Source organism: Zophobas morio, unplaced genomic scaffold, assembly GCF_036711695.1.
Source record: "Zophobas morio isolate AGI-343-1 ecotype UQ-CSIRO unplaced genomic scaffold, CSIRO_AGI_Zmor_V1 ptg000322l, whole genome shotgun sequence".
NCBI classification, from domain to species: Eukaryota; Metazoa; Arthropoda; class Insecta; order Coleoptera; family Tenebrionidae; genus Zophobas; species Zophobas morio.
Window position 1 is genome coordinate 170,431 of NW_026972426.1, and position 24,995 is coordinate 195,425.

General features: G+C 36.9%; 4 protein-coding genes across 4 annotated transcripts; 2 read left to right on the forward strand and 2 right to left on the reverse strand.

Moving 5' to 3' along the window:
• Window positions 1–3,634: 3,634 nt before the first annotated feature.
• On the reverse strand, window positions 3,635–6,220 carry LOC135119955 (uncharacterized). Its single transcript, XM_064044326.1, has 16 exons — window positions 6,065–6,220; window positions 5,877–6,007; window positions 5,774–5,823; window positions 5,650–5,721; window positions 5,367–5,425; window positions 5,195–5,300; window positions 5,064–5,147; window positions 4,855–4,978; window positions 4,754–4,801; window positions 4,514–4,585; window positions 4,356–4,461; window positions 4,244–4,293; window positions 4,096–4,193; window positions 3,903–4,043; window positions 3,772–3,855; window positions 3,635–3,714 (listed from the first exon to the last, which is right to left on the reverse strand). The coding sequence occupies exons 1-16, from the start codon at window positions 6,217–6,219 to the stop codon at window positions 3,655–3,657; spliced, it is 1,440 nt and encodes a 479-aa protein (XP_063900396.1). The 5' UTR covers window position 6,220; the 3' UTR covers window positions 3,635–3,654.
• A 2,950-nt stretch (window positions 6,221–9,170) lies between these two features.
• Window positions 9,171–12,044, forward strand: LOC135119950 (beta-parvin-like). Its single transcript, XM_064044321.1, has 13 exons — window positions 9,171–9,209; window positions 9,383–9,493; window positions 9,563–9,718; window positions 9,918–10,020; window positions 10,330–10,467; window positions 10,586–10,701; window positions 10,755–10,917; window positions 11,187–11,260; window positions 11,317–11,390; window positions 11,449–11,545; window positions 11,598–11,670; window positions 11,722–11,804; window positions 11,868–12,044. Exons 1-12 carry the CDS (start codon window positions 9,171–9,173, stop codon window positions 11,793–11,795), a joined length of 1,218 nt encoding a protein of 405 aa, XP_063900391.1. The 3' UTR covers window positions 11,796–11,804; window positions 11,868–12,044.
• LOC135119956 (DNA excision repair protein ERCC-5 homolog) lies at window positions 11,686–16,234 on the reverse strand. Its single transcript, XM_064044327.1, has 26 exons — window positions 16,054–16,234; window positions 15,873–15,996; window positions 15,769–15,820; window positions 15,664–15,711; window positions 15,542–15,609; window positions 15,241–15,484; window positions 15,132–15,188; window positions 15,002–15,081; window positions 14,835–14,932; window positions 14,594–14,696; window positions 14,490–14,536; window positions 14,117–14,373; window positions 13,800–14,064; window positions 13,692–13,747; window positions 13,516–13,632; window positions 13,414–13,456; window positions 13,308–13,358; window positions 13,147–13,204; window positions 12,947–13,047; window positions 12,839–12,895; window positions 12,683–12,783; window positions 12,486–12,623; window positions 12,346–12,423; window positions 12,126–12,246; window positions 12,016–12,071; window positions 11,686–11,959 (listed from the first exon to the last, which is right to left on the reverse strand). Exons 1-25 carry the CDS (start codon window positions 16,232–16,234, stop codon window positions 12,040–12,042), a joined length of 2,577 nt encoding a protein of 858 aa, XP_063900397.1. The 3' UTR covers window positions 11,686–11,959; window positions 12,016–12,039.
• A 4,318-nt stretch (window positions 16,235–20,552) lies between these two features.
• Window positions 20,553–24,969, forward strand: LOC135119935 (3-hydroxy-3-methylglutaryl-coenzyme A reductase-like). The gene is made up of 18 exons (XM_064044306.1): window positions 20,553–20,620; window positions 20,694–20,990; window positions 21,040–21,225; window positions 21,480–21,812; window positions 21,886–22,243; window positions 22,304–22,503; window positions 22,555–22,890; window positions 22,947–23,117; window positions 23,176–23,276; window positions 23,334–23,451; window positions 23,503–23,566; window positions 23,618–23,694; window positions 23,753–23,851; window positions 23,906–24,080; window positions 24,135–24,271; window positions 24,324–24,514; window positions 24,569–24,787; window positions 24,846–24,969. The coding sequence occupies exons 2-18, from the start codon at window positions 20,783–20,785 to the stop codon at window positions 24,864–24,866; spliced, it is 2,994 nt and encodes a 997-aa protein (XP_063900376.1). The 5' UTR covers window positions 20,553–20,620; window positions 20,694–20,782; the 3' UTR covers window positions 24,867–24,969.
• The last annotated feature ends 26 nt before the right edge of the window (window positions 24,970–24,995 follow it).

The window sequence follows — 24,995 nt, forward strand, 5'->3', positions numbered from 1 at the left end:
GTTCGCATTCTATAATTCATTTGAAGCTGCTAGTCCTGGGTGTTTCTTACACCAATACTAAGCCCCTCTCAATAATTTATATATTAGCTCCTCCAGAGCAGTTAGTAGTTAGCGACTTGGCAGATGTCAAATGCTTGAACTACTAAGATTGAGAGAATAGAGTGATTACTTCAGCGATTCGACCTTTATTCTTCAACCAATCGTCACTGGCGTAAATTAACCACTAGATTCAAGACTAGAGATGCCGAAAAGCTAAGCACTGGATTACTATATATGGTAGCGGAGTAAATTATAACCAAGGCGAAAATTTAGGAGACCAATATTACTACCGAGTTAAAGGTCCTTAGTTCCTACAGGTTCGGATTCCGTCATATCACCTTGGAAAAGAGATAACTCTTTTAGATTGCACTCTAATTAGCAAGGTAGTATTAAGATGTTTGATAATATAGTAGAGGGATATAAGATTATGTTAGCCACCCAAGAAAGAAGGGTATAATTATCCAGTATTTAGAACAACGTTAGGCAATTAATACCCTGAGGTAAAACGAGAAAAAGGTTGCGATGACGGCTTGCCGTAGAGCCAAGTGCTTGCCATAGGCAGCTATGTTTCTAAGTGGAATCAAAACAATTACCTTACCGTAAAGGAGTAATTCTAACCACTTAACTACAAAAGCAGTTTCCTTCAAGAAAGGATTGAACCTCGAATCATTTTGTATAAACAAAAGGTATTACCATTATACGTTTGAAGAACTAACCAACCCTCAAGAAAGGTTAATTAGATTGTTCTTAAGGATTGACCGTGCTGCCATTATAGAAACTACTTTCCTCAAAAAGTAATGCCCCACCCTTAGATTAACTCCTCTAAAAGTTAAGATACATAACAAGCAATATGGGACTTGAACCTATAGTACCAAGGGCCGAAACAAGGAGTTTTACCATTTACGAATTACTTTTAACCCAAGGAAGTCAAATCAAATAACTGAAAGTTAAACTCAATTACCAATCTCTAAAACCGGTTTCTTATCTTAAAAGATTACTTGGATAAATAAAAGGTTCTACTTTAGTTGAACAAAATAACTAACTAAAAATCTAGAAATGCTAATTAACTCGTCCTACTCAAGTAGCGAGTTAGTACACCTCTGACTCTGATGAACTATAGAGTAATCAAACCTCTCTCTCTAACCTAAAAAGCTAGAGCTCTATCGCTAAGCTAATAGTTGATAGGAAACCCTAAGGTGTCGAGCCCAAAAGAAGTCAACTACATTAGTGATGCAGCCCTAAAACCGTTTAGTAGGGTTTAGCCTTAATCGAAAGACCTCTCCATCTTTGTATTGACAATGAAACGTACTAGGTTAGAAACGTTCTTTCATCCACTAAGACTTGAACCTATATAATTAGCTTGGAAGACTATTACTTTACATTAAGTCACGAATTCTAGTATCAAAAAAGAAAGAAAGCAGCTAGATTTAAACTAACATTTCTCATAGCGAGAATGCTTTCAATACAATTTAGCACAACTGAGGCGTTTTTGATGGGCTAATGAAAGCGTCTGAACATCTGTAATGTTAGCCGCCACCGCTACCGCCCCCGTAGTCAAATGTCACTTTGAAATGTTCTTTTTTTCAGAGATTTGAGTTCTAACCACCGTACCAATAGAATAAGCTATTGTTAAGGAAAAGGAATTTCCAGTGCACTCTTTGATCTAAAAAAACATTATCCTTATTGTGATGGCCCTTAGCAGTACCTCGACTTTTCCTTAAATCTTTTAGTTATAAGCTCAGACAAAATGCATTTTTATCAGTTTCATTATAGCTCTCGGTGCAATTCTTTAAGAGATTTCCAGGCATCTCATAAATATGTTCCGGTATTTAACTAATTTTTACTTTCATTTTATTATTTTTTAACAGTTATCACAAGTTTCAAGAGATAGCCCGGCATGCTCCTTAGGTTCCATTAGGATTATGCCTTCTTTTCTTGAAATCGTAGAAGGGGTTAAGGTTAGGGTTAGAGTAGGTTCGCTTCGGTCCAATAGCCGGTGTGGGCCTCACTTTTAAGTATTAAGCAAATGCAATGATGGGGGGCCTGTGCAGTTTAATTTTTTAACGTTGTATCGGTAGCTAATTTTATTAGCTATTAATCTCCAACAGTTGGTAAAACGAGGACCCAGACAACTACAGTTCGTTTTACACTTCCAATAGATGTTGGGTATGAACCATGCGACTCTAAATCTGGCTCTTCTTTATAATCAAATGTGTATACTTATTATTCCGCTCGACTTGAGTTATTGTAACTTTAGCTTCTAAACACGTGGTAGCTAATTTATTACTTTTACCTTCGCACCAGTTTTAAGGTGTTAGAGGCATGATAAGATCCAATTTTTGTGCATTACACGGTTAAGGCCACTTAGTGTTAACGTTAATATAAGATGTGTAAACGGTTTTACAAAAAGTAAAATAAAAACACTATATTAAATGCCTTTTCTTTCTTAGAGAGGATAAGTTGCCATTGTTAGCTAGTACTTGAGTTTTATCTGTACCAGAAAACACTTAAGCTTTACCAATAAAATAATGGCTTCCGTTAGGTCTCCTATAAACACATTAGACAAGTTATGTGCGTAGGCATCTAAATGCCATCAAAAAGAGAAGAGTTAACGATAGCCAATACGCTAGAGAATTAGGCTGACTAGGAATCATAATGTGAGTAAACGGTAGGGACGGAATGTCTATAGTTGCGAGGTAGAAACTAGCCGAGTAGCAAAGACCTCGGATGGCTTTAGAGGTTTAAGAGAGTCCCCTTTCCTGGAGCACTAAAGCTTGTTCGCGATGTGCACGGTTGTAATGCAAGTAGTCAACGTATTCAAGTATTCCAGTAGGGCGTCAATGAATCAAGTAGGGCAAAACAAAAAAAATTAGAGGAAAAAAAACAAAAACATAAGTAGGACTGGTAAATTAAAATAATCAGTAGTAAGCAACTCCCAAAAATGTTAAAAATATAATTACATGGACAAGAAAGCTCAATGGCCGGCAGGGAGGAGTAACTAACTATTAAATTACCTTTTTTAGAAACTTACTTTTTACTTACTTAATCAAAGTATGACCGCGTGGTTCATACAACTACACTGTATCCCTTCCAAGCATTGACAAACAGAGAAGTTTAGTTGTAAAAAGTAAATTGCAATTACGCCATAAGCTTTAGTGGTGATATATAAACGCAAAAAAAAATTTTTTTTAGCGAAAAGCAACTTCTTCATCTCCCCACAAACTTTACATTTAAACTTTAATTAAGGAAGAAGTTAATCTCTCAAACTAACTTATTCTTTGGTCAGTATAAAAAATAATTGCAAAACAGTTATATGCAAAAAACTCATCTCAACTGTAGCGCTTTGTGCAAAATTAAGTAAACCCTTAAATATTATACTTCTTGATATAGTTTACTCGCTTTCTGTAAGTAGAACATCTTCTATCTTTAGTAAGAAATGCACATGACAAGTACTAGCGATCGACATCTACACAAGGATCCACAAAGAACAGAACCAATTAAAATTTTCAAGAGGAAGAACCAAACATATAAAAGCTTTTACTAACAATAAAAGCAAGACCAACATTTATAATTATTGAGGGGTTAAAAAGTCAATTATTCGAATAAAAAGATTTGTTAGTGATCATAAGGGCCCAAAATCGCAGTAGCAGTAGGTTGATCCAGCATATTCAAAACCTATTATTATAAATTTTATAATAAGACTACTATAGAATAAAAAAAACAATTCAATACCATCTCTCTCACGTCTTCAGCAGTGACCTCTTCAATAGAGGTGCAAAGTTCTTTTAGTTCAGGAATTTTTCCCGTCTGCAAAAACTACCAAGCGGTTAGACATCAACACGTATAATAAACCAATTAAGTACGTAGCGGCCAAGTTCTTCAACAAGAATAGGCCTCATCTCTAAGTTCGAGAAAAAAAGACAGCGAAGTCTATTCTTGGCGCGCTGCAGTTCAACATTCCCAATGGGGTTGGTGATTATCCCTTCTAACTCGTGACGCATTATCTGACGGACTAAATAAAGCAGTCGAGAAAAAAAGCTAGAAGATAAAAGATACTTTAAAGAGTTTGGGGCCGTATGAATTTTTCCTGTCGGTATTTTTGTAGGAGCCGATCAAAGCAAACAAGTGAGCATCACTATAGCCCACGCCCATCGCTATTAACTGTATTATGGTCCTTGCAAAAGATAAAAGGAACATCAAGTACCGTTACACATTTCCACCCAGTTGTAGGAATTCAAGATATTGACGTAAACTCTTGATAAACCCGCAGGAAAAATAAAAATATAAATATAAAAGTGGTAAACACACATTATTACCTCGTGTACATGCCCTTTCCAGGCCCTCCCGCGGAAAACGAGCTCCCTCCGCCCAATAAGAATTGCAAGACGGCCATAGTAGTCGTCTCCTTCATGGTCAGTCGTCCTAAAAGTCACATGGAAAACGGCATACAAGTTAAAAAGAAGGTAAATCATACCATTGCTCTTGAATGAAAAGGCCACTCCCACATGCGTCAATGAGTTGTCTGTAGAAAGATGACAATGGCCTCCTAGAAATTTTATATGGGTTTATAATGCTTTTTTAATCATTTGTTGCACCTTACAACTCTAATGAAAAGACAAAACTAACCAAAAAATGGAGAAAAAAATTCTAAGTAAAAAAAATAGTAGAACTCCTCTAGCTACTATTTAAAAAAGTTTGCAATATAACAGAATACCCACAAATTTAGCGTAAGATTTCGAAAGTGGAAGCTTCAAAGGCAAGTCTGATAGCAGCAATACTACAGCCGGAAGCAATATAGAAACTATAAAATAAAACCTCGGAAGTAATACTGGCAGGCTTCAACTAAAAAGTTGTGCTGAACCCCAGCAGCCCCAATAACGATATTCGGAGCAGTAAAGTAGTCCCTGTGGAGACTAGCCAGTAGTTCAGGTGTAATCTTCTACAAAAAAAAACCAACAAAAAGTTTTATATAACTTTCAGTTAAATGCACGAGGCCTCAAAGAAATAAGAGATTAAAGAGGTACGCTGTGTTCTTCAACGTGAAGCATTCTTCCATACGTTTTATTACCAAATGCGGCTCGATGAAGAAGTTCTAAAACGTACTCGGCCTGTATAGTTAATAGAAAGAGAAATGTTATCCAGACAACTTGAATACTTTGTTAAGGTTTTCTTCCTTCCCGTATTCAATACTTTTTAGTTCTCGCTCGACGAAATCTGTAGTGAATTCTGGATTAGATAAAGAATCGCTAAGCACGTCCAACCTATACAAATAGATTACAAAATATATAAGTTCACAGAGAAATCAAAAAAAAAAGGGTAAAACGGACCACTGCGGAATGTCGTGCAGAGCGACAGTGCCCAAGCAAAAAAGGTTATCCCGACTACTCTGTAATAAACACAAAAATATAAGAAAAAATAGCTAAATAAAATAGTGGACCTTAAAATAAGGTATATAAAATTTATATAAATCTATTTTTTCTTCATTAAAAATACTCAAATAAATAATTTTTATAATATTTATAATATTTAAAGGTAAAAAAAAGCATATTATATATTGTAACACAGAAAGCTTACACTAGAATGCTCGCATATTTTAAAATTTATAAAAACCTGTACAGTAACGTTTTCTCCAATTTTTCTTATGTCTTCTTTCATTTTCTGCTTAGTCCTATGCTTTGTTTTCTAAATATAAAATTTAGATTATTTTTATAAAATTAAAAGTGGAAGAAAATACCCGAAAAAGACATCTTTCAAAGAACATGGGAGACCCACAAGAAATTTTATCTTTAATAAAAAAGCATAAAATATAGAACTTTAAAGCGCAAAAAATAATATACCAGTATCTCTTCCTCCAAACCCAACGGTTGCTCCAATTACGGCGGAATTACCAGGAGTATGTACAGTAAAGACTCGAAGGCCACTGTCAAGTGTAGTCGTACGGGTTTCCATAAACCTTGATGAATCAAAGCTAAAAAAAATAAGATTTAAACCTTATTTTAAGTATTAAAAAAACCATTAAACGTACTAGCAACTTTCTCCTACTATCATAGAGTCTTTAAAGCCTGGAAATGGCTTTGTCAAAGGAAATGAACTTGAAGCATGACGTTTAATGGCGTTTACTAGGGGAAAGAACATGTTTTGAATTAAACATTTAGATATCAAATTAAATACTCGTCCCATATTTAAAAGGAAACACCCTTCAAGAATTTTTTCATATAGTAGGTTTTTCAAAAACTTAACATAAAGTTTGGTGGAGCTGAAAGCCAAGCAGTTAATCAGTTAAGTGGAATGGGGTCATCATCAACACGTGACAATCTGTCTTTTGGGCTTTCATTAGTATAAAGGAGAATTTGCTGCTTCGCTTATTTATTAATAAAAATACCAGAGTTATGCAATGGATCTATTATATAGTTAAGTAAAAGGATACTAACTCTGGTTAAGTAAACTTTTTTAAAAGGGCATTATAATAAACGAGTAAACAGTAAAAATTCAAAAGTTTTTCTGAGTTTAAATTTTTTTTGAACGGTGAGCTTCATAGGATAGTAATAATATATTACGAATTTTAAAATAGACTAGAATTAACAGGGTCATTGCAATTTTAATAATCCGAATTTTCCACTAATTAAGTTGTGTCACAGGTTATTACCTCACTCTTTAGTATTTCTTATATTAGTAAAAATAGTAAATTCTCTTTGAGGTTGGAAGGTGATAACATCGGAAGTTTTCCGTCGTAAGGATACGTAAGGTTCTTTTGTTACATAGGTCACTCGTCAAGCTATAATATGCTAAACTCGTCCCATCGATAGGAGCACCGAAGTTAATCGAAACGATAATTATTTCTTCGGCTCGAGTTAGTAGTAACAGTCTCACGAATCCTAGGAATATAGCGCTAGTCTAGTGGACCTATTGGATACGCAGTTTTTACCAATTTTAGGAGTGTGTTTCCACAGGTAGTAATAAGCCTACTGACTGATCTTATATTCACAGTCCTTGAAAACTATAGAGAATTTATAAATATTTAAAAAAAAAAAAGAAAAAAAATAAGGATCAGGGTATTGGTAAATATACTTAAGCTATATTAGTTTTACTATTTTTGTTGATATTAGTTGTTTAAACAAAAAAGTCGACAAGCTTAAAATATAAAGTTATACTTAAGATTTATATTACATGATTAATGCCAACTCAACGGTTCCCAATAAAAATTCAACCAATTGGCGTTTAATCGGTCACAACATCTTAAATAATACGCAAACAAATTTAAATAGATTAAAGCTTGCGAAAAGACGGAAAGAAACATTTCCCATTTTCAAAAAACAAATGAGTGGTGGAAGTTATCTGACAACACAGCGTACTATATTTTAAAACCTGCTCATTAATAAGACAATACCGCCGCAAGGAAACATGACTGGCAAGGATACTCGAGATAGCCAACTGCTTAAAATTTATTGGCAGTCACAGTCGAAACCTGTTTTGAATTGCAGAAAACTAAAATTGTAAGAGTCAAATGAAAATCGATTTTGCAGCACAACCTAATTTTTTTTTGTTCCTTAACATTTCTGTAGTTTTTGTAACTTCCCAATATATCTCTAAAATCGACAAAGAAGAGACGGTGGGGAAGCTCTATGCTACTTAAAAAGAAACTTAAACACGTTTTTTAAATTCTACCTACTTTGCGTATAATGGAGTCAGTTTGGAGTCTCCCTCTGCTTAACCCGTCAAGTATTTCTTTTTGTGATTGCAACTCACAGCTCACCCAGTCGTTAAAGGCCTCAACCTAGCTCCTTAGTTGTTTGTGCCAAGGTCTAATCTACAAGTACCCCGCTCAAACAGTCATGTCGAGACTCATACGACTGAAATCTTGAAACTTAATTAGATGAAGGAGAACTATGAACCTTAGTAACCAACACACATGTCGAAGTTGGCACGTTAGACGTGTTAAAGTATTTCTTTTTTGTAAGGTTCTTTAATAGCTTTCGTCAGGCCACTTGCCATTCTTTGCTTAAAATGGGTGACAAAAATGTTCATCCCGTTCTTTACGGTCTAGGCGAAATTTGCCAAGCACATTGATTTGATCTTCTCCCAAATAAAATGACTAAATTTAGGTTATCGTGAAATCAGGGAAATCATTTTGAACTTTCAGTCAATGGTGTTGCCCGAATTTTGATTAAAATTAAGTAATTTTTTGTTTGTAGCTGTGTGGAGTGGGTATATTAATATCAAGTTATGTTTTATTGAAGTTGGAACAGGGGTTTACACGCTCATCCTGAGGACCAAATCGGAAAGGCTGTTCATGACCCTTGCGAAGGTCTTACATACTTCAAGTAATCATTTAACATTGGGTGCGCATGTGCCTTTATCTGGAATTTGCATTTATAACTTGATACCTATACCCACTCTAACAGCACAAATGAGAAAAAAACCAGATTGTGACAAGGATTTAAAAACTTCTTTTTAGTAAACAAGGATTAATATTTTTGGTTGCCTTTTTAGTAAAAACATATCAGTTTGTTTTTGCTGATGCTTTGTTATTTGAGAAATCTGCCAAATATATGTCAGTACTGATGAATCTGTCCTTCTGAATCTCGGATGTCAACCCTGAAGGCGCTGTGGTAATTACCTGACCAAATTGTCACACGAAGCTAGGCCCCCCCCTCACTACCTATCTAAAGCCATGACCTGCGAGTGCCGGACGCCTCGAAAAAAATTCAGCACTTATCCGAGAACACCGGCACTTTAGGTAAGAAACTATTGGCATAACACAGAACCATGTGAGAAAGCAGGCAAAGTCACATTTCAGATGTAGGAGTCATCATCCTCGTACCTTAATGGTAGTTAACAAGAAGGTACAATAATTATTTGCTTATAATTACCTTCCCCTCCCCTCTCTTCACAGTGATCTTTTGGTCAAAGAGACGTAGGTAAAACTAAACTTTTCGTCTACCTTAAAGCTACCCATTGGGTGTAACCTACGCACATCTTCTAAAGTCGAGCTTTTGGTAGATGCTGGGAGTCGTTTAACCTGACTTTTACCGTCGAGCTCCAGGGAGTACTCGAGCTCTCTTTAAAGGAAAGAAGGCATCCTACCCCCACGGCAATACTAACACAGTGCTAAAGCGGTCCCATTGGTGACGATGGATACAATTTACTGCCTCGTACACTCGACGATGAACGTAAGCACTTTTCCGTCGTAATAAAAAGGGTGACGATTTAACTAATACCAAAAGACGACCCATCAACCCTTGTTCTGCGGACGGCAAAGGAGATGAAACCGCTATAACGGCGACTTAAAAACCTTTGTTGGCTCTAGCGGTTCCTTGCTAGAGTGCCAGTTTGACTATTTCAGAGACACTCAAGAAAACAGTTTTCTTTTATTGAAAAGAGTTTGACCAAGTTAACAAAAGGATGGCTTATGCGACCTTGGTATTGTAGTATAATGCAAGTCAACACTAAAAAGGTAATACTGCATATTAGCCCTCCGATAATTAGTGGGAAACAGTAAGTTAATTGTAGTTACTTACGACAGCTTGCAATGGTGGGTGCAAAAGATAGTTTTTCCTCGGATGTCTTCCTCCTCGCTAAACTAGTTAATAATAAAAAAGTTTTGGATAAAGTTGGAAGTTTTACCTTAAGCTTACATCAGGCTAGTACAGTGGATCCCAAGCGGTTTAAATTTGAAAAGGTTATTAATTGAATATCAACTTGGTTTTTATATTAGAGCCGTAGATAAAAAAATAAGTTTGCCTCCATATTTAGTTAATTTCCTTTTATTTGAGTATCGTCTTATCAATAACCTTACTTAACTTTCAAGCAATTTACTTTTTATATATAACGGCAATAGATTCAGTTATATACGGTTACCCGTGTTACTTTCATATAAGGTTATCTCTCAATGGATAAATGAATACACTGCTCAATCGCATATGATACTTAGAGATTTTTCTTCTGATCTACGAACGGGCCAAATATTTCTTAAATTTTTACGTATTGTTCTTTTATATAGCAAATATCTCGCGCCAACGGTAATAGAGGTGGCTTTTAGATTTATTTTATTTTTAAGGTTACAATGATTTTATACAGGAAAAATTTTAGCCTTGACAATTATAAAAGTTTTCAAACTATGTTTTAGTTTTTCTGATAGCACTACTTTTTAAAATACTTTTTTTGTTTATTAAGTATATAAGACGGTTTTCGGCGCTAATGTGACTTGCACTGGAAACACTATTATATCCATAAATTTTACAAGAACATATATATCAATAAGAACAAGTTTTTAAAGTACAATATTTATAGAAATTTATGCGAGTGTGCCCATAGAATTCAACGAGGCATCTCAATCTGAAGCGAACTATACAAGAAACAATGAAATTCTGCTTGAGTACCTTAAGAGCGTGGAAGTTGTGCCGCCAGGCGAGCCATGGCTAGTAGAAGGTTAGTGAAATTTGATGCGGGAAACTATTTAAAAAAATGAGTTGCCCTCAAAGTTGTTTATAAAGATATTTGAAATTTATGGTACAATAATCCTTCTTGCCACTATTGTAACCTTAAGATATCTGTGCTGGGCACTGGGGGCCAATCTACGGAATTGCAGCGGCGTTAGCACACCACTTTCAGTGCCCCTTCGACTTGCCATCTTATTTTAGTGTCAACGTCGTAAAGAGAGAAGTAACACGTTTCTAGTATATTTCCACCTTCCTTATCGTTAAACCTTATTTTAGAAAATTGAAGGAGGGAGCATCATTCAAAAAACCACCCACCACGTTATTACTGAAGATGAGAGCCAGTACCATGAGTTGAACCGCATTCGTAGCGAACTGAGCAAACTCCCCTTGAAGGACATAAAAGAAGACGATATCTGGTGGTCCCTCACCGACGACGAAGGTAAGTTCTCGGCCCTTCTATTCGTAGTCGTGCTGTTCCTCATAATTATCAAAGGGTGAAAGCTTATAGGCTATAGATTATTAAATTATTCTTTCTAAAATCTTTTTAAACCTTGTACTGACTTCTAAATAATACTTGGTTTAACCAATAGTAAACTTTTACACTTTAAAAGTAAAGTTGTATAAAAAATTTCAGCGTAAAATAGGTTTAAAGTTATTTATTTTATTTACGTTCATCTTTCTCTTATGTTTGCAACAATAACTGTTAAGAACGCGAATATGAGACAGACGCATTAGACGTGGTGTTTGAGAAGAGTCAGGCCGAAGTAAATGCCATCAAATTAGTTTAGCCTTATTACTACCCAGCTTTTGTACTTAACTGTCAGTAGGCGAACCCTAGAAACTGTTGGCGTTCTGTAATGCTCACTTGGAGAAAATGGGCGTAAAGATCGACGATCTCTGCCGGGATTTACAGTACCCTTCGTGCTGTTGTAAGTCTGAATATTCTAAGGCGTTTGTTATTGTTCCTGAGAAACGGCGTCTATCTTCTCTACTTGGTTGCATTGCTTTCTGGCGTGTTTATCCCCTGGACAAACTACTTTCAGGAGCCAGAAGACTATTCTAACAAGGTTCCTGCGCTTATTGCTGCGGAGACTATAGAACCTTTACCCCTTGCGATAGCTTCACAACGTGCGCTATCTATTTAAGCTAATGGACCAGTTGGAGATCCCCCGAACCAACTGCCGCTCAACAGGTAACGTCGCTCTAATTAGTTTAAAGGCGAGTAGTTTATTTGTTTAAAAAGATATTGCAAAAGGCGATGAAAGGACAATAATAATACTTCTGTTAAAAATTTTTCAAAACTGCAAAGGAACATAGTATTAAAATGTCTGACTTGTTAAACGCCAATTTAAGTTTTCTATATTTGGCAAAACTAATCTACTTCACTAGTAACTCCTGCTCCATGTATTTAACGCTAATAAAAAACCCAGAGTGCAAATTTTTGAAGGAGAGACAGATGCTCGCACGTTTCGCTGGTCTCACTGAAAAAATTCAGTAGGTTATGAGTTATATAGAGTAGGCCGAACGTGAGCACAACCTCGGCCGTTGGACGGTCGTGAAATTATTTTGGTTTCTGACGAGAACTTGTGGGTTCTGTTTAATAAATGTAAGCGCGGCAATGCACAATAAGAAACCCCCACGCCTTACGCTTTTTATAAGGCATTCTCCCTTTAGACTTTTCGACGGCTCTGCGAACTCTCACACTTCTTATTTCATTGTAAAGCGGCAATTTTTTCATATAATCACTTATTTCTTTCTGGCTTTTCCGCTGTGTAAATTTTTGTATAAGAATTAAGATTCGAAGAAGCAATTATAGTTTTAAGCAGAAAAGCAAGCTCCTGATGTAAACTTCTAGGGGGCAGCGTACAAGGATAACGGCTTTTAGAACAGGACTCAGAAACTTATCGGTTTGCTCTTGTGTCCACGAAAACTTAGAACTTGCAAACTAAAAGCAGAAAAACAGTTTAGTGTAAACAGGCATGCAGACTTTTAAGGGGAAGCAGAAACCTGGCGTAAAGCTTCTCCCTTCGGTTCGTACCAATGGAATGCCGTATCGTCCCTATCGACTAAAGGATGAAGATAAGCATCCCGTGCATGCGCATCCGGGAAGTCCAGGGGCAGCACCAGCGGGTTTTTAAAGCCTCTCTTTCAGTCAAAAATAGTTATGAGATATAGCTAAAAAGATTCAGAGCCCATCGCCGTACCAGTCGTTTTAGCAGAGAAGACTCTTTTTTGTGTTCTCGGACGCCGCTTAATGCCTCCGCCTTAGCTTCCTCAAGCCAATTACGGAAGCTGATCAGGGTGTCTAAGAAAAGGTAATAAGAGGGGTGAGTATCGATGCACAGTAGTAACGAAGGGACCTTGATTTACGCCAAGTGATTTAAACTCACTCAGAATCTCGATGCTAGTCACCGGACCTGCGCGGAGATGATCAGCAAAGTGACAAAAAAATACAAGCGAGCACGTGCCTACTCCGTATATTCCTGGAGTGTAGTCGCTTCCGGAGAGAATGGCAATGTCAATCAAGTCTTTTCGGTTGATATGAAGTTGCTCTTCAATGTCTTTTACGCTTATAAGTATATTTATAAATAAATAACCAAAGCGACCAGGGGTATGAAACTAATCAGCGTAGTAACTAGAAGAGCATATAGTCAGAAATAGAAAGAACCTATATATTTCAGGATTGTGTTCTCTACTAAAAAAGTGACGAAACACGGTTTGACCTCCTACAAGTTTGACAAGTGGCGATCATTAGGTCGTCGCAGCTCATAAATTAGGAAGCTAACAGAAAACCAAACAAAAAGACGTCGCTATCTTCAGTGATAATACCGTCACAAACGCCAGCTGTGTTAAGGTATGCGCACTGCGCCTCCGCCTCGCCTGTAAGTATTAAGGAAGGTGAAGAGTTATAAATTGCTTGAGGAGATGAAGTTACTTGGTGAGTTGATCCATGGAACTCCAAAAAGACTACAAAGCTCCTAAGAAGAGCGATCAGTGAATCAAGTAACAAACCACCGATAGTCTAAATGTATGGCACTTTGGCGTCATTGATCATGTCTACTGTAAGGCTGCTGGAATCTCGTTCATGTTTATCCTTTTCATGCTTAAGCTCATCGTATTCGTTGCTCCATTTCATTTCTAAAAACGCAAAGTCCTATAAAGCAGAAGGGTTCGAAGTAGTCGGGAGAGCAAAAAATTCACGTGTGGCTGGACCTCAACGGTCAAAGTAGACGTTACGCCTGCTGCTGCCTCGTTATCGCTCAGACCCTCTAAACTAATAAATTTGAGGTCTCCTCAATACTATAACCAAGAGGGCAGTACCGTTGTCCTCTAGTAAACGGATCAAGTAATTATGCTCAAGGCTGCGCTTATCGTTTACAGTAGAAGAAGACTCTCTGCACTCTAGTGGCAAGCTCTCGCAGGTAGGAGGGGAAGGGCTCTGATCTTTTTCGTCAGCAGGAAAAACTGTTGTACAGGCAGCGCTTTGTTCTTCCAAAGAATCCCTCTGCGGTTTTGCCAAAGGCCGGACGGTTGAAGAGGTATCCAATCGAGAAGCAGTAAATGAAGAAGAGCCATCCTCACATTTCTATATGGACAAAATATAAATATCATCAAATAAAGAAATCCCTAAAGCACACCACGTTAGGATCATAGAAGTTGCCCACCAAACTGTTTCTAGTATCACTTTCGATACTTTGAAGATTGGCAATGACTGCCGCAGGTTTCCCCTCTATCGATATGGTGATCTCAAGAGACCCCTTCTCTATATAATCAGAAAGTTTGCTTGAATTCCGTAAGGTTTCCGCAGGAGGTGGCGGGCTCCTACTGCGTTGTAAAACTTCATCTTCTTCACCAGATGAGGAGGATGAAAAACTTTTATTAAAACTGGAGGATTCTAAAATAAACAAATAAACATGAAAACAAACTTAGTAACTAAAATTGTAAAAGTAAAGGTTATCGCGCCGCACAACGCGTTTTTATACAAAAATAGATATGAAGGGGGTAACATACCGGTATCTTCTGAAAAAGCGTCTCTTTCAAGTACGGGGCTGCCAGGTCTAGCGGTGCGCACCGGAAAAATAAGAGCGGGAAATTCTTATAAAAAAAATAATGACGTTGTGCTCTCCTCCAAGATGACCTCCTCACTTTCGCTTTCACTTTCACTAGACTTGTACTGGTACATGAGCGCCTCTTCACCAGCCACATGCAAGAATCCCCCTGTCCGGAAGGTAGAGAACAAATCAATTAGTTTTTTTTCCTAGCGTACTAGCGTCGCTAATCAATATTTTGACGGATCATTATCAGTATAACTTGAAAATAGCGTGGTAAAAAGGCGTATAAACATATTAGTGTTACCAGAGTCTTGCATCTTCGCACGAACGTAATCTATCTTCCGAGAAATCTCATTTTTCTTTAACAAACGTTGAAGTTGCATTTGCGAGAAATCTAATGGGCTTTAAGGACTGTTAACTACAACATAAACGATTTATAACAATTAACTTCTCAGATCTTTCCTAACTTACGAAGGCTTTAGATTTTTAACAGTTTCAGGGTTAGCATAACGTGTCCAGCGTTTCTGGCGCTCTTGAATCTCCATCAACACCTTAAAAAAAAATAATAACACTAGTGATGAAGCGTGCTTAACAATTATACCTCGTGCTGTTCTTCATAGGTAAGATTATCGAATTCCACGGAATCAAAGTCCGTGTTCTAAAAAAAAATTAAATTAGTTAAACAGATAGCAGTAGGATTATCTCCCTACGTTAGAAGAGTTGCTTTCAATAAAACGCATAAACTTTTCTGGTAACTTATAATTTTTAAACTCATCTCGATAAAGACGTTTTTCACGGCCACTGAGCAAACTAATTCGAGTATCAGCTTCAGAAAGATCACTATCAAATCCATCATTCCTGTAGCTATGATTTATCTGAATATCTTGTTTAGAATTATCAGGAATCATAAAAAGATCATGGTCGTTGCTGCTTTTGTAAAATTTATTTATATCTCTATGTAAAAATATAGATTCAGTATATTTTAAACTATAATATGACAAAACTAAAAACATATTTCCGCCGGTAACTTGAGCCAGGGCGTAAGAACGAAGCTGATTCCGGAATAACCGTTCAGCCGTCTGTTGATTAGCAGTATTATACAACTGAAGAAAACAGAAAAACGTATTATTAACCTTTCGCAAATTTTCTTCGCTTCTTTCTCTAAAAAGTTTCCTGGATTCCTATGAGTAAAAAAATATATTGAATAAGTCCTATGCTATTACGTAAGACTAATATACAAGTATTTTTCTCTTAATAGCAGGTGGAGGGCCATCAAATACCATTATGGGCCTATAAATAACATCACAAAAAATTCTATTAAGCTTTTTTGAGCATAAAAAACTTTATATTATGGTAGATTAGAATGCAGAAGCGACGAAATAGCCCGAGCAAGTGAGCATTTCTAATCAGTTCACCTTCTTCATCTCTTAGAGCTTTTATATATTGGTAAAGCCAGCTGCTTATATCTATACAAAGCAGTAGCTACGGTTATTAAGTACAGCAAACACAAGATTAAAACATACCGACAGCTAAGGTACAACCAGATAACTTATTTATATTTATAGGTCTACTACAAGGTTCTAATAACTTCCAAAGGCCCGGTACGCCCATACAACAGGTTGCGGTTGTATATTTTTGCAAGCGCAGCACTAAAAGATGAATACCACCTTTGCCCGCTTCAGCCCAACAATCCTGTCCAGGCATTATAACCCTAAAAACCAGCGGCCCCGTTTACTTTAACGATGACTACAATCCAACAAGATTATTAGTATGCTGTGTTTTCGTATAGCCCTACAGTACCGCTACACACAAGGGTGCTTATCTATTTAGAGGTTGTTTAATCTATTTCTTAAATTATAAAGCTGCTCCAAAATACAGTTAAACCTCTTTTGAACTATAATTTCTTTCATTTCTGCTGCTATTTTATTCTTGTGTATCTGTTAAGTTATAAGAGTTAATTATTTTTGCCTTACTGTATACACTTGATTAAAATTGTTATAATGTTTTTCAATTTTTCATTTTTTCATTTAACAGAAATTTTTTTTTAATCATAATGGATTATACAAAGTAACCTTCTATGCACTAGCTACGCTAAATTTTTAAATAGTTTAATGCAAAAAAAAATTGAGCTCTTATTAAGTTGAGAAATTATGGGAACAATTTTGCACGTAAAAAAAATTTAATTTAATAAACAAGGTTTCAATAATTAGTATAGCTCCCTTTTGTCAGAGTTATTGCTTGTAACCTCTGACATACTGGCAACCAGGTTGTAGTACTGACCCGATGTTAAATTTTCCCGTTCTGTTTGTACACAAGTCCAAAGCTCGTCTAAGTTAGCAGGAGTCGATTCGTATGATGCCAATTCCCTCTTAATATTCCTCATGTATATGCTTAACAAAATAATTATCAGGAAATTGCAAAGACCATGATCGCACCAATAGTGCAGTGTGATATGGGTGTTATATCAAAGTAGTGTATATTTAAAAGATATATTAGATATAAATATAGGAGTTAAAAAGTATGTATTATATTTTGTCTGTAATTAAGTAAAATAATCTGGTGTATAAAATAAAATATATAAAATACAAGATTTAAAAATTGTTAAAACAAGGAAAGCTTTATTGACCGGTTTTCGGTCTATAATTATACCTTTACAAAAGACCAAAAGTGCTTACATATCTCGTATTATATAATAATTTTGTAGTATTAGATTAGTTTTGATAAAATTTTTTTTGTTTAGTTTGTATAATTATTAAAACCTTGTTTATAAAATTAATTTTTTTGAAGTGTAAAATTGCTTTCATAATCTCTCAACTTTATGAGCACAATTTTTTTTTGAATTAAATCAATTTAAAATTGTTATATCAATATGTAGCTGGAACATAGAATATAGGGGCTAGATTTGATGCTTAAACAGTTAAAGGTTTGCGTTTAGGCATTAACTATGCTTAAAATAGAAATCGTTATAAGGCGACTATCTAATTTAACTCAATACCTTTACTAAACTATTGCCCCTAAAATCTTATATGTTAACGACTCGTAAGTTATATGATAATTAAATCAGAAAGTGTTTAAAAATGTAAAATTTAGAATTTTTAATCTGTTATTATAAAATGTCATACTCTTTTCTTAATATAATTGGTTTTGTAGATTAATAGACTTAGTTACAGTGTAGATTGCGGACTTTATTAATGGTTATAGCCCTACAGAAAAGCAGTCGTCCCCTAAACGGCCAGTTTGTCTTTACTCATAACCTGAATCTTGGCAATCTATTCAACCTAGACCTTTTAGTTATAACTTGCGCGAGATTGAAAAAGTAACCCAACAGAAGTTTTGTGCCTAGTGTCTTGGTATTTGCGTTAAAACAAGAAACTCAAAATGTTTAGAATTTTCCCTTTTAGCGAAAACTTTTTTTACTGCTTTTAAATTGTATTTTTATCTATAATAAATTATGGCACGCAATTTAAAAAGCTAAGGAAGATTCTGGGCAAAATAGAATCTATAATTTAGGTTTGTTTATGGGCAAGTTAAACTTTCTATTCCTCTGCAGATGAGGGGGTGTAAACAACGTAGTAAGTCGATATTATAACCCTGCGAACCAAGTCTAAATGTCAACGATTTTCCTAAAGACAATTTCATTTCTCCGCGCAATTTTTGCATTTAAAATGAGATAGTCAACTGAGGCCCACACCATACCCTTTAGGGCCTCAAAATTGCATTGTTTTTTCTAAAAAAACCGTATTTTTCTGTGCAAAAAATTTTAAGATTTATAGAGGATGCAGTAAAAATAACTTTTCCTGCGTAAGACAAGTAATAGAGTAGAATACTAAACTCCGACGTGAATCACTCTGACTAAAGGGTTCTTACAGCGAAGCTTAGTTTGTAAAGGTGTAAAAACCCACATTTTAATAAGAATATAATGTAATAATATGGATAGGCTCTGTGGTTATATAGGAGACAAATCCTCCAAAACTTAATTCGTTATCAAATAATATTTGGTCTAATTTCGCTAAAATCAAATTTTTAATAAGTTTATGGGCAAATCCATGAAAAGATTAGATAGCCGATATACTATACTTAATTTACCAAGGCCTTGAGAAAAGTGCCTGAATCACTAATGATCACTAAAGAACCTCGTTAATAGTGAGTTTTCCCCGACCGCAAAGAGCTCCGAAAGAGGGGACTATAGTTTGATCACAGAAAAATTACCGAAAAGATTTGTACGAAAACGTATGCTATTTTTTTACATTTTCTTTATAAAGTTTACTTTTCATTTGCTAGAGAAAGAGGAACGATCACTTTTACCAACTAATTTTCAATTTAAACTACTAACCAGTGCCAGCTTTGTTGATGCACCCGTAGCAAGATAAAACAATTTTAAGTTATGTTATTTAAACAGGAACATATTTTTAAAAGAACCAAACGAGTTTGAATTAAATTATTATCTGAAAAGAAAACAACCTTTTCCATTGATGAGCGTCAGGCGTCATAAAATTACTGGGTTATTTGATTGAACTATGCGGGAATACTAATACATCATAGTATTTAATATAGTCTGCACTCACTCTACACTCATTTTCGAAAATATTGAGTTAATAATTAAACCCAAGTGCTTAATTATCACATTCTTTACTCAAATCAACTGTTGCCTAACGAAGATGAAAGTATGTTTTTCAATTTCTTTGGCCACAGGGCATAGATTTAAATAACTATAGTGGTTTACGTCTAGCTTACAATGTGTGGGAGTTACCCAAGATTGTGTCACATAGTTTTTATATATGTAAATACGAAACCTTGATAATGTATAATAATAAACTACCTTAAACTGCCAAGTTAAAATATAAAATAAATTTGTAATAAAAGAAATTATATCTAAATGATCATTGAGAAATCAGTTTATTTTTCAGCTATCTGCCGTTAATCCATATACGGTCATCTTTTTAAGTTAAAAGCGACCTTCCAAGTGGTTTACTAATTTATTAAAAATTTTGGATTGGTCCTTATATCAAAAATAGCCTTTCAAATCTCAGCTCTATTCTTACTAAGTTAAGCTACAAGATTTCATTTATAAAGCAAAATAACAAGTGCAGTAGTTGCTAAATTAATTATATATATATATATATATATCATAGTTAGTATAAATAGGAAAAGGTAAAATCTTAAACAAAAATTATAAATTATCCGGTTTTATATTGGAGCAAATCAAGTTCCTCATAGTTTGAAGAGCTAGGAGTGCAAAGGAGTAAAAATTACACAACTATTATCTAATCTAAAGTTATTTTGTATTTTTTAATTATGAAGTATATCTATATTTATATATATGATAAAAATTTTTAATTATGAAGTCTACCTATATTTATAAATATGATAAAAACTCAACTTATATATATTGCTGCTAAGAAAATTTATTTAGAAGTTATTACACGACAATTGGTTCAACTCTAAGCATGAATTAATGCGTTCGGTCTTGTCTCGCTGAGCTTACTGTCCACGGTGTTAACAATCTATAAAGCTCTAATACTTGTTTTTTTCTTGCTAAAATTTAGCATATATATACCACTTACGTTGCTTTTACAGCTTCAGTCAAATGTGTGGGTGCCTTAAACTTTTTCTTCCCCTTTTAGCGACTTCTTTTTAATAATGTATTTTCAAAAAATTCTTTGTACTTACGCAAAGTTTATTTGCCGACACGCACCTGAAGTTATTCTTATATCTATTGTTCTATTTTTGTTGTCTGCCCTTCAGTTTTTGGACTTGTCTCAGTACCAAAACCTTCCCACCTTCAAGCGCCTACTTACCCCGGGGATCTTAGTAAATGATACTGACTTAGGTAAGTAGATTTTTGGTTAGTTAGTTATTTTATATTAAAGTTGTGGCTACAATATGTAATAACAGAGCCTCCACGTTATTCAATTCACTACGCAGAAATTTTTGTAAACGCTTCACTAAGTGGAAAGATTGATAAAGAAGTTATATTAAAATTAATTGATCTTCATTCCAATTTGGAATCTATTAAAGTTAAAGGCGAATTCGGAAATCTTATTTCATTAAAGGATATCTGTTATAAAGGGCCGCAATATTCGTCTTTAGGTTTTAACTTCACTCACACATTCACTGCACCCTTAAAAAAAAAAACCTCATTCATTGCCCCGATTGACTTTAGAAACACACGCCCAGTCGTATATATATGAAGATAGTGCATCTCTTCCCAATATTCCTTGCCTTGCCTATTCTCTAGCTGGATATTGGAATATGGAAAAGGCAACAGTTATCAACGATCGGAGTTTTGAAAAAACTTTTTCTAGGCCCTTTATGTTTACCTCTCGGCAACTTAACATAAGCAAAGATGCTGTCTATTTCTATGATCCACATACCTCTACTATAAAATTAATCATGACTTATTTTATTCCTGAAAAGTATTCTTACGTTTGGAAACAGGCTTGGATTACGGTTTTGTCTGGTAACCTTTTTATTTTTCATTTTTTATTTTAGCCTTCATGTGTTTGTAGGAACTGCGTGGATCGCTAAGTACGACAAAGGTCGCGGTAATTTGGTAAATAAAGTTTTGTATTGGCAAGAACAACGTACTCAGAGCCCTCAAGTTTTTATTTTGATTCTTTCAAATATTCTTCCGATTTATTACGCTTACTCCTCCTTTGTCAAATTTAGGAAATTGGGCTCAAAACATTCGCTGGGTGAGCATTTATAGTTGTGTGATTACTTTTCTCGAAGTCTTGTTTTGCTTAAGTTGTTTCTCGATTGGTAACCTTTTAAGGAGTTTAGAGTATTTAGTGGTTCTTGTTCTTTTTTTGGCACACTTGCACTACTTAATAACCTTGGACGGGGGCGACAGGTTAAGCTCGAAGTAAATAGCACGCGTGCCTCTTCTATCATAATAAATATCAATATGCTTATAACTCTTACTGAAGAAATTGTATATTTTGAACAGGTTCCGCTAGTGTCTTCATCATCTTTTTCAGTTTCCTAGCTGCCGTGGGCATCTTCCACCTTTTCCAGTTTCCGTTGACTCTCGTGGTTAGCGAGGTCATACCTTTTTTATTTGTGGTGATGGGCATGGAGAACTACATCCACTTGGCAAGGCTCGCCACGACTAGTTTGCTTCAGGAATTCCAAAGAAATTTTTCTAAGCAATCGTGTAGTCGTTTAAACCGTTTAGGCGAGATCCGCATCTTTAACTCCATTGCAAAAAGTTATGCAGCCTGTTTTACATCTGTGATGGTAGATGGCGTGCTCAAAACGGTAGGCATTGTGCTTATTCAAGGTATTTCCTATTTTTCTTTTTGTGTTGTTTTCGCGTGCTCCACTACTCGTCTATTCTTGTTCTTGGCAACAAGCGTTAGGGCTTTATGATATGGGAACCTCCTGTCTGCTTGCCTGCGTCTCGCTCCTCATCAGTCACGTGCTGTTTAACACCTTTTTCTTGGCTGTTCTTGCCTTGAAGTTGGAAAACATGAGACTCATGCTCTACTGTTGGCTTACGAAAAGTTTTTTCAGCCACTCTACCTCTTCCCTCGAGCCAGCCGACTCCCTTTTACCCAATCATGCGGACGCCATAGACAACTTAGAGACTGAGTCTATAGTTTCTAGTAAAGGAAAACTTATTGCTATTTTTCTGGGCATATTCATCTGCTACACTATGTTTAATTCTGCCATCCACCAGGACGACTCGCCAGCCCTTGGGCTTCCGCTGAGGTAGTTGACTCGACTTTATATTCGCGGTAATCGCCGTTCCAGTCACGCACTCTTGTTTAGTGATCTTCGGAAATATTATGAGGAGCAACTTTTTGGCGACGTTGTCCTTTCCTTCTTTGAGCCTGCCATTTCAATTCTAATGTGTTCCTCTCCTTTGAAGCACTGCCCTCAGCGCTCCCGCTCTCTTTTCACTATCCAGGCCCTTTTAGTCAACTTTATGCCTTTCGATGTGTCCAACCTTCTTACCTACATACCACGTGGTTAATAAGTTGCTTGCACTCTTTTGGGGTCACTTACTGGCTATTACCTAGTTATTCTTCTTCTCGACACCGAGGCATTGATGGTCTTGATTCTGTTCGGCCTCGTACTTTTCGCATGTTTCAAGTACATCTTTCTCGACAAGAGCTGCGGATTCCTCGAGCAGCTCACCACACAGCTTAAAAACTCCCCTTCTACTAAAGAGTTCAGCGAATCAAAGCTACCCGCCACCGTAGATTTGCCTGTAAATACAAAGCCCCAGGAGAGCACTGACGCTATATGCAGTTTTCCGTTGTGCAAGTTTGTGATTGGGACGGACAGCCCTGTCGATAGCGCCCGTTCGAGTTTATACGACCTTCCCGTTCTTGCGCAGGCTTCCAGTACTGGCGGTTTATATCCGTCTTCTTGGCCGCGTTTCGCCGTATTACCATTTATGGACTGGTAGATTCAGGTATTGATGAAGAGGACTCCACTGAGGCAGGAGCTTCCCGACCTCTTTCTGAAGTCTGGGCGCTATTTAACAAGTACGGGGCTTCTTCTCTTTCCGATAGGGAGATTCTTCTGCTCGTGAAAGAAAGTAAACTTCCTGCGTATAAGCTGGAGAAAGTCTGTGATGGTTTGTTATTAATAAGTTTTTTAATGATTCTGGGAGTATTAAGGCTTCTTTGGCTTAGACGCTCTTCGTGGCATCAAAATACGACGAAATCTAGTGAGGGAGTTTAGTCGAATAAGCGGGACCTTGGACGGCGTGCCTTTCTTAAATATGGATTATAAGGCGCTTTTTCTACGTGATTCCGTTTGCGCCTCTTACAAGCTCTACTATCCACTACAGAATGTTCTTGGGGTCTGCTGCGAAAATATTATAGGATACATTCCCGTCCCTGTGGGCGTAGTGGGGCCATTAACCCTTAACGGTTCGGACATCTATGTGCCCATGTCTACCACAGAAGGTTTCCATCGTGCCGCTCTATGCATATGCATTCGCTGTAGCTTGGTGACAGGTTGTTTGTTGGCCAGCACGCACAGGGGTTGCAAAGCAGTGAAGCTTTCCGGAGGCGTCACCAGGTTTTCGTAGCTTCTCTTTGAGTTCGCGATGGCCTTACAGTTAACATTTAGCGTCTTATTAAAAAACGGAATGACTCGTGCGCCCGTTGTCAAGTTTTCCTGCGTTACGAAATGTTTGGAACTTATAGGTTACCCTCTGGTATCGCCATGTGTATAGTCTGCTTAATGCTCTGCTTTTTTATTCAGAGTGGCTTCGTATTAGGGAAAACTATGAGTCCGTCAAGTCAGTCTTTGAGTCCACCAGTCGGTTTGCTAAACTGCTTAGACTTTCCCCTCACATGACTGGTAACGAGCCCTTTTTAGTACAAGGAAGGTTACCTGACTTAGCCTGTCCTCTAGGCCGCATGGTGTATCTAAGATTCCGCGTATTTACGGGTGACGCCATGGGCATGAACATGATTTCCAAAGGCACGGAGAAGGCTTTGGAGCATCTTCAAAATCTGTTTCCGGATATGCGGATCATCTCCCTCAGCGGAAACTTTTGCACTGATAAGAAGCCCGCCGCTGTGAACTGGTTCGCTTTTGCTTGGCTCGCTTTTAAAAACTTCCTACGGCCGACTTCTTTAAGGATACAGGGACGTGGAAAGTCGGTCGTTTCGGAGGCTATTATCAAGAAAGACGTTGTGGAAAACCTTCTAAAAACAACAGTAGCTGCTTTAGTCGAGTTGAATACTTCTAAGAACTTGATTGGATCCGCCATTGCTGGTAGAAAACTTCAGCAATGGCCTTTTCAGTTTCTGTATTGTCTTTTAAACAGGCTCTCTAGGCGGCTTTAACGCCCACGCTGCTAACATTGTCACGGCGATCTTCATTGCTACTGGCCAGGACCCCGCGCAAAATGTCGAATCGTCCAATTGCCTCACCTTCCTCGAGGCGCAGGGCGATGACCTATACATATCCTGTACCATGCCGTCCGTCGAGGTCGGTACTGTCGGTGGTGGCACTCAGGTTTCTCCTCTCGACTGGTATTATTTCCTATTTTTTAGTAACCTTCTTTTCCAGTTGCCTGCTCAAGCATCGTGTTTGTCTCTGCTGGGCGTGGAGGGGCCTTGCAAGGACCACCCTGGTGAACACGCCGCCAAGCTAGCCCTCGTCGTCGGTGGTGCCGTCCTTGCTGGCGAGCTATCGCTGCTATCTGCCCTTGCATCTGGCCATCTTGTTCAAAGCCACATGACCCATAACCGCTCTTCGCAAAACCTTGCGGGGACCTCTGCCGGGCCGGTTTAATATATTTTGCTTTGTACGACTGGCGTTTATGTGATCCTCTTCTACTAAACAGGGGACGACTAGCTCATGTTAGTCCACTTCCGCCCGTCCTTAATTTTATGGCTGTTCTCCGCTTTCGTTGCACTTCTGTCTACGCGCTTCAGTGTTTACTTCTATGAGACTGTTAAGGCTTGTAAGGCTTTTAAATAAACTGGCATTGTGC